General features: G+C 35.6%; 1 protein-coding gene and 2 long non-coding RNA genes across 6 annotated transcripts; 2 read left to right on the top strand and 1 right to left on the bottom strand.

Annotated features, from left to right (window-relative positions):
- The first annotated feature begins 2,219 nt into the window (after positions 1–2,219).
- On the top strand, positions 2,220–7,766 carry LOC107466149 (pentatricopeptide repeat-containing protein At1g11710, mitochondrial). 4 transcript variants are annotated; one of them, XM_052254749.1, is made up of 3 exons: positions 2,220–2,650; positions 5,485–5,538; positions 5,662–7,766. In XM_052254749.1, the coding sequence occupies exon 3, from the start codon at positions 5,689–5,691 to the stop codon at positions 7,636–7,638; it is 1,950 nt and encodes a 649-aa protein (XP_052110709.1). In that variant the 5' UTR covers positions 2,220–2,650; positions 5,485–5,538; positions 5,662–5,688; the 3' UTR covers positions 7,639–7,766. The 4 variants fall into 4 exon arrangements, with proteins under 4 accessions (XP_052110709.1, XP_052110706.1, XP_052110707.1 ...); XM_052254746.1 differs by adding an exon at positions 3,964–4,557 and having other exon boundaries at positions 5,485–7,766; XM_052254747.1 differs by lacking the exon at positions 5,485–5,538 and having other exon boundaries at positions 2,220–4,557.
- Positions 7,767–8,450: 684 nt separating this feature from the next.
- LOC107466156 (uncharacterized) lies at positions 8,451–9,430 on the top strand. Its single transcript, XR_008002867.1, has 3 exons — positions 8,451–8,730; positions 8,830–8,904; positions 9,044–9,430. It is a non-coding gene; the product is annotated as an uncharacterized LOC107466156 (long non-coding RNA).
- A 2,261-nt stretch (positions 9,431–11,691) lies between these two features.
- On the bottom strand, positions 11,692–12,507 carry LOC110275023 (uncharacterized). Its single transcript, XR_002367208.2, has 2 exons — positions 12,412–12,507; positions 11,692–12,214 (listed from the first exon to the last, which is right to left on the bottom strand). It is a non-coding gene; the product is annotated as an uncharacterized LOC110275023 (long non-coding RNA).
- Between the last annotated feature and the right edge of the window lie 291 nt (positions 12,508–12,798).

Here is a 12,798-nt window from a genome sequence, read left to right as displayed (position 1 = left end):
ATTCTTTTTTTTTTCTTTTTCGTTGCTTTTTCTTGCTTCAAGAATCAATATTTTTTATTTTTCAGAGAGTCAATAATACTTTTCTAAATCCATTATTCTTTCAAGAGCTAATATTCTCAATTCCAATATCAATTATGCACTGTTAATTTCATACATTCAGAAAGTAAATGCAAGGCCACCACATCAAAATAATTGGAATAACTCATGATGTACTTAAAACTTATGTATCTCCCTGTTTCTTTTTCAAATAAATTTTCTTTTAAGCATGGTGATGATATAATGGATATCTTATAACCAAACTAAAATAAGACATAAAACTAGAAAAAGACAAAGGACTACTTGTGATCATGAACTTAGAAAAGAAAACAGACAACAACTTAAAAGTACAGTGAAAACAGAATAAAACAGAGAGGGGGATAATGGGACTCAACAACCAGAGTGACGATGACTGCTGCTTCCCCTTGAGAATCCAGTGGAGCGTTTGAGCTCCTTTATATCACGCCCTTGCCTCAGGTGCTCTTCCATCATCCTTCTCTGATCTTCTCTCATTCCAAGGAGGGTAGTGGCGTGCTCAGTGTGTTCCACCCTCAGTTGCTCCACATTTGAGCTTAGCTCTCCTATTGAGGTATTCAGTTGATCCCAATAGTCATGGGGAGGAAAATACATTCCTTGAGGCATCTCAGGAATTTCTGGTTAAGGCAGTTGCAAAGGCTCTTGTTGGGGTCTTTGTGCTGGCTCTCTGACACTTTCCATCCTTGCCCTTGTGATGGGCTTATCCTTCTCAAATCTCAATGAGGGTGTCACCTACAATGTTGATCCCAACCGAATTGCACAGGCGATAGATGAGGTGTGGGAAGGCTAGCCTTGCTTTGGTGGAGGCTTTTTGTGGCTACCTTATATATTTCTTAAGGGATTACCTCTTGCACCTCCACTTTATTTCTGAGCATGATGTAGTGCACCATTATTGCTCTGTCAATGGTCACTTCAGACCGGTTAGTGGTAGGGATGATGGAGCGTTGCACAAGCTCCAACCATCCTCTAGCCACTGGCTTGAGGTCAAGCCTACTCAGTTGGTAGGGCTTGCCGTGTGCATCTAGCCTCCATTGGGCTCCCTCCAAACACAGATATCTGCGAGCACTTGCTCCAACCTCTGATTAGAGTTGACCCTTTTTGTATAGGAGTGCGGGTCACTTTGCAATTGAGGCAATTGCAACGCCAACCTTACACTTTCCGAACTGAAGTCCAAGAGTTGCTGTCGAAGAGATGGAAGAGAACGTAGATAGAAAACGTTGAAAAAATTCAAAAACGGAAATGAAATCCTTTCAAAAAAAGCAGTTATATATTCGCATGTTGATTGAAAAGTTGGTTAGATAGTGGCGCGTGAGGTGAAATTAGGTTAAAGAGACTTGTATGAACTTGTATCGAAAAAAGACTTGTATGTGGAGAATATTGTCGCTGCAAATACACAAAAATATTTTCTTTAATGCAAAACTCCTACATTACATTCCATTTAAACCGTCAATGATAAATATCAATTTTCACAAACAAAAACAATATTATTTCACCTGCAGAATCATAAACAAATAACGAAAATATTAACTAGAATCGAACTACACCTCAGTCACTGGATTGATTCAAAACAATAATTCACTTCACTCTTGCTCAATTGACAATCTGAACTTGAGTAATGCAATATCTTCAATAATGAGATGACTATTCAAAATTGATTTTAGAGGTTGATTTCAAAAACACAGAGAACGAAGGAAATCGCAAAAAACGAAAAAGAGAATGCAGAGAAATGAGAGAACGCAGAAATGAAAGAGAATGTAGATCGAAAATGCTGAAAAAATTTGAAAATGGAAACGAAATTCTTTCGAAAAAAGCATATATTCGTGTGTTAATTGAAAAGTTAGTTAGACAGTAACACGTGAAGTAAATTAAAATTAAAGAGACTTATATGAACTTGTATCGAAAAATGAGTTATATGCAATATTCTAAAATCCGGACCGGACTGGTCGGTCGGACCGATTCAACTGCGAACCGGTAACATTAATAGTCCGGTCAAAAATGTAAACCGGTAACTAGAAAACCGGATAAAAACTGTTGAACCGGAAGAAAATCGGCCGGTTGGACCGAACCGAAACCCGGCCGGTTTACACAAAAAAGGAAGCTCCTTCGTTTCTTTCTCCCTTTCTTTCTTTCATTCATTCAGAGAAATCCCACAAACCCAACCACAAAACCCTAGCACTGTAAGCCTACACCACCGCGGCAAGGAGTGGCATGCCGCCGTCCGTCCGTCGCACTCAAAGTTCGCCATCCGTCATCTAGCTTCCCTCGTGCTCCAAGTCTTCAACCCCTGTTCGCTGTCACCGATCGCGGCTGCTTCCTCGAGCTCGGCGTCCGTCGTCTTTGTCTGCTCAGCCGCGCTTCCGTCGCTGTTTGTTTGCCGTTCTCGTTCGCGTCTTCGTTCATCTGTCGTCTTTGTTCGCGTTCTTCGCCGTTCACGTTCGCTTGGCGTTCACCGTTCGCGTTAATCGCTGTTCACCGTTCGGGTTCGCGTTCATTTGGAAGCCACGTTGCTCTGCTTCAAACTCTGCGACCAACCCGCGCGCTCCACCCAGCCGTCGAACTGCTCTCTTTTGTCGCCGCCGTGAGTTCCCTAAACCCGCCACCAGACAGTACACTCACACAACACCAATTCTCTGCTTCAAACTCTGCAACTTCTGATTTCTATTACAATAAGTAATTATTTGATTTGGTAGTGGTTTGGATTTTTTCATAGACTGAATTGAAGTTACAAACTTACAATAGTTATGTTCTCTTCTCTATCACATTGAAATTAAGCTTTGAATTCTCTTATTTCGTCTTAATTTTACAGCACTCACCATGTTTGATGAAATGCTTTAACCATATTTCTGGTTGGTTTTATAATTTCTAGCTTTTAGAAACTTAGTAAGTTGATTGCATGTGAAATTCTAATAATTGGATCATAGTAATTAGGAAATTTTAGCTGCACAAATAGCATGATTATTCCACTTGCATTATTGTTCTTCTGGTAAATTTTAACTATTATTGTGCACTTGTTAATTTGCTAATTGTTCTTGTGTTGTTGTTCTGTTGTTCTTCTGTTACTTTTAGTTTTTTTTTGTTTTTGTTTTTGTTGTGGTTTTCTGTTCTTGAACTTGTTAAGTTGATAATTTGCTAAATTGTTGGGCTGCTGTTGTTTTAATTTGCCAAATTGTTAGCTTGCTGCGACTTAATTTGTTGGATTTTCTATTTAGGTCCTATTCTTGTTTATTTGCTAAATTGTTGTTGTGTATTTATTGTTTATTTGCTGGATATTGGTGATCATTGTCTTTGAGATTATTTACTATGCAGGTTTAGTGTCATCACTGTTTTGGAATGTTTTATAATGTACTAATGTTTGTTGCTGTTTTGTAATTGCTAGTTGCAGGTTTAGTATGATTATTGGTTAATGTTTTGTAATGTTTGATACTGAATGCTGATTGTTGAGTTCACATATGGTTGTTTATTTTGACTTGGGTAAAGAGACTTATGGTCATTTTTTCCTGCCTTATACCGATTCAGATGATTATTTTCAGAGGATGAGCACTTATTTATATATCTTGAGAAACTGTCTTTCTGTGTGTTATGAGCATTTGGTGAAGCCTGTATTGTACCTATTCAAAGCTTAGTTTTACGAAATGGTCTTTAAAGCAACTCATCCAAAATGCTACTGTACAAACCCAAGTCTGTTGTCTCTTAAAGCCTGTATGCACCTTCATTTGGTGAAACCTTTCTAGCACTAGTCCACTACCAACTTTGTTATTAATAATGTTATCAAATTATTTATCCGAGTACTATGTTTATTTTTCAGTTGGATTTATGATAATTCATTTGATATTCTTCCTATTCTTGTCAGATATTTCTTTTAACATTTGATATTCTTCCTATTCTTCCCAGAGCGCAGCCACCTTCCTCCTCCACACACCATCACCATTTTCCATCTTCTTCTCCCTCTGTCTGCTGGCCACCACAGAACCACCGCCGGCTGCCTCCTTCTTCTTCCTCGCCCTTTTTCTTCATCATCTTCTTCTCTGTTCTTCGGCCTCACCACCATATCCATCACCCATCATCATCGAACCGCCGCACCACCCTCACTGGCCACCACCTCTGACCACTTCGCCGACATCAACCCCCCTCTTTCATTTCTTTTACACGCCACCCATCACTGTGAACCACTTCAAATGAAGCGTTCTTTTTCAAACTCCCTCCTCTGTTTCTGCCGCCGGCAGCCCTAGCTCCGCCACGCCTCTCTCTCCCCTTTTCTTCCTCTCTCTCGTCTTCTCTCCCTAACCCAACCTCCCTCTGTCTCTCTCCCAAAACACAGAACCTACAGTTCGCAGAATCAGAACAGAGCAGCATTGCTTCTTCTTCCAGCGAGAACCAGCCGACGGCAACCACTTCCATCCGTCAGAGCTGCCGGTGCTACCACTAGCAGTGCCGCTGCAACATCACTGCCTCCCCTGTCCCTGCATTTTCTTTCTCCGTTTTCAAGTAGGTTCTTAAGTCAATTCTCTTTAAATTTGTTTTCTATTTTGGTTAATTTAGGAATAGTAGTATTTTAATTTCTCGTTAGTAAGTAGATTTGGTTAAGATGATTTGCTGCTGTAAGGTTGATTTAGATTAAATCAGGATTATCTTATTAGGATTTGTCTCGGTTCATAGGTAATTAATCATGCTATTATGCTCCTTGAGTTTGAATTTCAATTTGTTTGGATTGATTGACAATATGTTGCTGATTTGTGTCATTGATGCTGAATTTTGTGAATTGATGTTGAAAGAATGTTTGTTAGTGTTATTTTGTGTTGTTTATGTCTTTGCACGTCAAGTGTTCGATAATATGGCTCTATGACTAATTTGGATTTTAAATTGCATATTGTAGCTACCATGTGATTTGAATTAATGATTCATGTTTAGGTGATTAATTAAGAATGATGTATTTATTACTTGGTGATACTTGTTCATATTGATTATTGCTTTGATTACCAAGTTTGTACATTTATGCCTTGTTAACATACTAGAATCTAAATTGTTTGAATGTTTGTACTTCAGTAACTTCACATAGTTCTTAAGAAAGAAAATCTCGCTTTTTTTTTTATCTGAGGAATTATCTTGAGAAGCTCTTCCTCCTCCCAGAAAAGAGTGAGCTTTTTTCTCTTAAGACATGCCAAAGAAAAAAACAAACAATTTTGTTGTAGTGAACCATAACCTGAGAAATAATTTCAGAACGTTGTTGTTGACAGTTGACTAGAGTCTAGAGTCTGTCTTTTTTATTAGGCTTGAGTTATGGGCTTCACTGTTCAAGGCCCAATAAAAAGGATAAATTCTAGACCCTAATCAACTTTCAATAACCATGTTTTGAAATTGTTTCTCAGGTTATGGTTCACTATAACAAAATTGCTTCCTCTCTTTCTTTGGCAGTTCTTAAGAGAAGAAAAGCTCACTCTTTTTTGGTGGCAGAAGGAGCTTTTCAAGGTAATTTCTCAGCTAAAATTTGAACTTTTACTTCTTTCCTATTTTATATTCTTATGTTCCTTAGTTTCATCCATGATGCATTTTCGCTGTAAAGGGGTAAAGGGTGTATTTTTTTTAGTACAGTGTGCGTAGAACTTGGTTGGCTATTCGATGATGGTATGTTTGAGCTTTTCATCCAAAAGTTGTAACCTTTTGGCTCGAGCTTTTCATGCTGGTAAGTGTTTCTTAAACCCAAGTTCTGGAGATATTGTTTTCAAAGCTATTTGTGTTAACTTAAAGCATAAGAGATGGAGTGTGTTGGAGCGACTATCCCCTAAGCTCACCAGCTCCTTGGTGAGCCAAGTTGTTTGCGAGTTCCAAAACTCGCCACAGTTGGCTTTAGATTTTTATAACTGGGTTGGAGGGTTGTTCCCTCACTCATTAGATTCCTGTTGCACTTTGGTTCATGTGCTAGTGAAGTCAAGAAGATTTCATGAGGCCCTGTTTCTTCTGAGAAACTTGATTACTGAAGATGGTACTTCTCCATTGGTGGTGTTGGAAGTATTGATAGAGAGTTATCAAAGATGTTGCTCTAGTATTGCGGCTTTTGATTCATTGGTGAGGGCTTGTACTCAGGTTGGGGCTACTGAAGGTGCTTATGATGTCATCTATAATTTAAGGAGCCGTGGTTGTTTCATTACTATTCATGCTTGGAATAATTTCCTAAATCACTTGTTGCAATTGAATGAAATCGATAGGTTTTGGAATTTGTATAGAGGAATGGGTTCTTTTGGTTACATAGAAAATGTGAATACTTTTAATTTGGTTATCTATGCTCTGTGTAAGGAGTACCGACTAGTGGAAGCTATTTCAGTGTTATATAGGATGATGAAGGGTGGAATTTTCCCCAATGTAGTCTCGTTTAACATAATCATAGACGCGGCTTGCAGGATTGGCAACTTGGGTCTTTCCTTGAAACTTTTTAAAAGGATGACTATGATGTCAGGGGATTTTGTTTGGCCCAATTCTATTACTTACAACTGCATAATCAACGGGTTCTGCAAGACTGGGAAATTATTACTTGCAGAAGAAATGCTTCATAAAATGGCCAAGGCAGGTAAAAAGCCGAGTGTTCGGGCATATGCTACTTTGATAGATGGGTATGCTAGGTGGGGAAGTCTGGAGGAGGCACTGAGGCTCTGTGATGTAATGGTGGAAAGGGGATTGGTCCCTAATAATGTTGTTTACAATTCGATTTTATACTGGCTTTATCGTGAAGGAGGGATTGAGGAAGCTTCTTTGCTGCTATCTGACATGATTGATAAGCATATATGGCCTGATCAGTACTCATATGCAATCCTTACCAAAGGCCTTTGCAGAAATGGAAATCTGACTGAAGCTCTTAAGCTTCATAGCCAGATTTTAGAACAAAACCTAATACATGATTCTTTTTCTCACAACATACTTCTTAACTATATATGCAAAAGGAAAAACATGGCAGTAGCTAAGCAACTATTGGGCAACATGATTACCCGTGGCCTTGCTTTTGATGTTTATACATACGGAACTATGATTGATGGATACTGTAAACTAGGTAACACTAACGATGCTCTCCAAGTTTTTGATTGGATGATAAATATGGATGAGAAGCCCAACTTGACAATATACAATTCTGTCATTAATGGTCTGTGTAAAATGGCCTCAACAGATGCTGCAGAATACATAGTTGATGAATTACGAAAGAGAAGATTATTTGATGCAACGACCTTTAATACCTTGATTAGTGGATATTGCACTGCTGGACAGATTGATAAAGTGTTCAATTTGACGATGGAAATGAAGAGCTTGGGAATTTCTGCGAATAGAGTAACATATAATACACTGATAAACCTTCTCTGCAAGTGTGGTTGCGAGGAGGAAGCAAAAGAATTGATGAAGATGATGATTGTCCAGGGTATTTGTCCTGATTTTGTAACATACACTACACTTGTTACTCACTTCAAGAAATGTAGTCCTGATGAGTTGATTGCATTGCATGACTACATGATTCTAAAGGGAGTAGTCCCTCACCAGAAAACATATGATATCATTGTAACACCACTTCTTTTAGAAGAAGGATGAAAGAAAAGTCATAATACGACATGTATAGTAGTCTAAAAGGTTGTCCAGTCTCAGTTTGTCACTTTTCCATTTTTTTTCTTTAATACTAACAGATCATACCATTCATTCTTTAGTGTACCAATCATATTCCTGTCAATTCAAATTACTTTATTTTAATTTTGATATGTACAGTAGCTTATCTTTTCTTAATTATATGTTGTACACTGGAAGTGCATTTTGCTTATTTTTTGTACATAAATTGATATGCAGCTTGATCTATTATGCATGATTTATAAATAAAAAAATATTTTTTGAATAGCCTTGATAAACCAATTGAGGTAACATAACTCTTATTACTGGATTTTGATTCTTGAATAACATCATAACTTTTGGTTTTAGCCATTCATTAATATAAAGAACTTTCTATATTTATGCGCTCAACTAGAGGATTATGAGCCATCTACTTTCTGTGGAAAAAATATAGGTGTACCGGTGTAACAAAAACGGAGACAAATTAAATACGATACATAGATTATTATGTAAGTAATTTTTTTTAAAATATATATCATATCATTATTTTATTAAAACATCTTTATAATTTAATAAAAATAAAAAATATTTTTTTATTTAGTTTTACAAAAAAATTTAAATATCTTTTTTCTTTTTATGTTGGATAAAAACTACTCTTAATTTGGTCAAAATTTAAAATTCAACTAATCCTAGTTTTATATTTTTAAATTTTAAACAATTTGAAAAACAAAACAAAAATACATCTTAAAAAAAAAAATAAGAAAAGTTATTTATGTTCTTTAGGTTCAATGTTCTTCTTCTCCTCTCTCTGGCAAAAAAGAAGAAGCTCTCTTCGAGTTTCTCCACGACACCTTTCAAATTTTCTGAATTAATATAGGATAAGAGAAAATCGAGGATGTCCCCGTGTATGTGCTCTGCTACCCGTCGGAGGAGTTCTTGCTGGTTGCCGGAGCCTTCACCGGCAAGAGTCTTGGCCTCTTCTGCTCTAAGGAAGATGACGCCCAAGCCCAGCTCCGCAAAGTTTTCACAGTCGACCCTCGTATGCGTGGCGGCTCCAAAGTTGTTCCCGTTGCGCTCAACAAGGTTCCCTAATTTTTTCATTGCATTCTCGTTCCTGTCGTTGAATTTCAATTTCATCCATTCTGGTATTTATCTTAAACTTAAAATTACTGTTTCTGACAGGTTTTTCAGCTGAAGGTGAATGGCATGGCATTTAGATTGATACCTGAGCAATCTCAAGTAAAGAATAACCTGCGAGTGAGTTCTATTTTGTTCTCAGTATTATGTATTGATGTTCAATTTCCTTACGTTGATATAACTTTTTAATAGCCCTGTTTGGGCTGTTACTTGTGGTTCAAGTTATGAAGTAATGATTTATGCTTTGTGCATTACATAGGTGAGGGAGAAATCTGGCTCTGCTGCCAATAGCTTTCCTGGTGTTCCTGTTTTCTAGGTTCTCCTCTCAGTTGCCTTAAATCTGGATATCTCATTTGAGTTTTTGTTTACAGTGTTGTAAGAAAGTTACAACAACAATTCACTGTATGGATTTTAGGCAAAAGTTGAGGAATAGCGAAGTGCACATAGAAAAAACAGACAATAATTAGAGATGAGTAGTAGTTGTATGCGTCTACAATGAGAATGGTGGTAATACTCATCAATGTTGGAAGTTTAAAGGACTTAAAAGCTAGTTCTAAATATTTAAATATGTAATAATAGTCAGTTGATTTATCTTTTTTGTTTATGATTTATGAAGTTAAAAAAAAAAGGTTGATGTCATATATAAAGTTAGAGACCTTTTGAACTAGATTTGTTCAACTTTTTTAGAAATGTACTTAGAATGATGATGCATATAAGATTGTTAGCATAACTTGTTTGTCATTACTTTATCTCTTAAGATCTGGAAACTAAGAATTCTGTTGGTTCTTACTTGTAACTTTGAATGTTTAGTTAATCTATAGAGAGTTTACTTTTTAGTTTGTAGCTGTCTTTCAAAAGATAGCTTCGATTAATCTTGATTTTCCAAGTTCTGCAATCTGAATCACTTTCTTGCTTGATTATGCAATTTTTAATTACTTTATTGTTTCATTGTTAACAAAAAAAAGGAAAGGAGTGATAGTTAGGTAGTTAGAATAACTGAATTAGTCTATTTGTAAATTGCAACAGCTGGTTAAGGAAGAGTAATGTATAGTGTAACTCATTGTAGAGAGAAAGCTATGATTCTGATTTCTTCTTTTATGATCAATGACAAATCATAAAACTTAATTCCTTTTTTTCTATAGTTTATTGCTTTCTATCTTTTTGATCAAGAAAGTTCCACTCAGCTTTCTTGCCAAACCTGAGAAGCAGCAGCTCCATATCCTGCAAGTTGTAACGATATATATATTTGTAATTAAGGAAATCATTATAATAAAATAATAATGAAACAGATATATAAAAAGTTGGTACTATATATGCAGACTACAGTACCAAAAAATTTGGATGATTGAATAAAGCAAAGTATAAATGGATGTGTTAAAGAGTTTTGCACATATTCTCTGTCTCTACGAATTCGTTTAGAATAAGCATTTTGTTAAGGACTAAATTTGTGTATATGAAAAAAGTAAAATTTTCAATGTCCTTTGTATTAAAAAAATGGAGAAGCAAATTAAATGGAACTTTTTAATAACTAAGAAGAAGCTAAGAAATTACAAGTTCCCATTTTGGCCGAAATATGTGCAGTAGTGTGTGGATAGCTTCTTCATAAGCATATGTATGCAGAATTGGGTGATTGAGCTGAGGTCAATTTCTATGAAATTCTCAAATTAAAGTACTTAGTAATTAATTGATGCTTGTGATTTAGCTGACATTTTGAATTGGTTCAAGTCAATTTATTGCTTAATTATGTGCTAACTTTTTCCCTTTTTAATGTTTATCTCAAGTGCAAGATTTATACTTTATTATTCCTGATTATTTCATTTAAGTGTGGTAGTAATACACTCTCTTTCTTATCAGCAGGTTAGTATAATGTACATTAAGATTACACATTCATGTATATTCTGATATACTAGATCTTTATTCAGCATATATATCTTCACGTTGTTATGCTTGTAAAGATGATGCTCCTAGCTAATAAGATCATTTTTATCTGAATGTGTTGTATTCATGTTTTCAAAAAAAAGAATGTAGAAAGCTAATAAGTCAGATAATTCTTTCCCTGTAACTCTTGGTTGCCAAAATAATAACATTCTTATGCACTAATAACTCTTAGCTTTCATAGAATTTGATTGACTAATTATTTAGTCATAAAAAACTGAATTCATTTTGATTATTTCATTCTTCTAGCATTTATTTAGTAGTTCACAGTATCATGTTAAATTTTTAGATCAGTCATGGATGATGATGACAAAGAGTCGTATAAGGATAGTGATCACATTAAGGATTTATATTTTGAGTATGAGTGTAGTTCCGATGAAAGTGATGATATGGTGGATGTAACGGTAGATATGGCATAGGCAGATACAATTAATATTGATGATTTTGAAAAGTTGATAGTTTTGCAATGTGGTGTGCAAGATCCATATATATTCCCAAGAAGAAGTGGAGAAGATGACAATTGGGATAATCAACGATGAAACTAATAGCAGTTTGGAAGAGGCACCAATGATTATGGAGCCTTCAAAGTCCTCCTCAGTGGGTCAACCAAATTATTATTCTCCTACAGTTCTTAAAGTCTAAAGTTTCAGGGCTGTAATTGAGATCCATCATGTTATGTTATGTTAGCCTTGTTTCTATCTTATTAACTGCATGCACTTTGATGCTATTTGTGTTATGATAATTTATCTTATGAACTCTTCCTAAGCACAGAAAAATCTGAACTATACTATTAGCATTGTCTAACCTGTAACTGCTTGAGTTACATACTTTATGAAATTATGGTGATCATTTCTAAATTTCATGCCATGGTTCCGTGTTGTGCAATATATTTACTTGGTATTGTTATGAATGTGTTTGGTGGTGTGATAATTTTTCAGCTTCAGAAATTAACTACAAATAACAAATGAAACATTTTTGGTAAAAATAGCTTTCCTTTATTAATAATGGATTCTCATTACTGATTTTATTCCCCTTTGATGAATGAACATTTACTGTTACATAATGAACATTTCACTACTGCTCCTTGAAGAGTTCACGTCCAATAATCATTCTTCTGATCTCACTAGTTCCTGCACCAATCTCATATAGTTAGGTATCTCTCAGAAGACGACCAGTTGGATACTCATTCATATATCCATTTCCTCCCAAACATTGTTTTGCCTACAAATTTTGAAGGCTAATTATAAGCATAATAACACAAAGAAAGCAACGAAGTTGCGACAAGAAGCCAGTAACCAGCCTTTTATATTTGATAAAATTACTGCTTTAATATTTATTTTCAAGAAATAACTGATCTGTAAGCTTGAAATGCAGACACTTTAGTACACTTTAAATTTGACTAGGTTCACTATAAGTACCCTGGCATTCCCTTATCGATGATGAATGTAGTGATTCCTTTTGACCCAGCTGTTATGTCTGTCTTTGCATAGACAACCTGATTCAGTTCAATATATCAAATGCGCTATACATTCTCAGCATCTGTGTACACTATTAATCAAATGTGCTATAATTAGCATTTTCATTGACAATTTGAGGAAACATTGCCCTTTTACGTTTATAAAGGCAAATTAAACAAGCGCAAAGTCAATACAAAAATGATGGGAAAATGCAAAAACGATTGAAGACACATACCAATGTTTGAGCGACTGGACCATTAGTACACCACATCTTGTTTCCATTAAGTACGTAGCCACCATCAACACGATCAGGCTTGCATTTCATGCTGACAACATCAGAACCAGCTGCACGAAAAGATCAATTCCGCTATGAAATCCTTGGAATATCTTAAAAGATGCAATACACTCCCTATAAATTAATTAAGCATTCAAAGTTACAAGTATGAACCAACAGAGTTCTTAGTTTCCAATATCTTAAGAGATAAAAGCAATGACAAACAACTCATTTGCCAACATATTGTTACGAAGAAACAAATACATGATGCTTGAGAACTGTTACACATACAAGTCTTTTTGACTTATAAGTTTATTCAAGTTGGTCCAAGTCCAACAAAAACAACCC

Source organism: Arachis duranensis, chromosome 9, assembly GCF_000817695.3.
Source record: "Arachis duranensis cultivar V14167 chromosome 9, aradu.V14167.gnm2.J7QH, whole genome shotgun sequence".
In the NCBI taxonomy this organism is placed as follows: Eukaryota; Viridiplantae; Streptophyta; class Magnoliopsida; order Fabales; family Fabaceae; genus Arachis; species Arachis duranensis.
The sequence above is the reverse complement of the archived record's forward strand: the minus strand, read 5'-3'. Positions and strand labels throughout refer to the sequence as shown.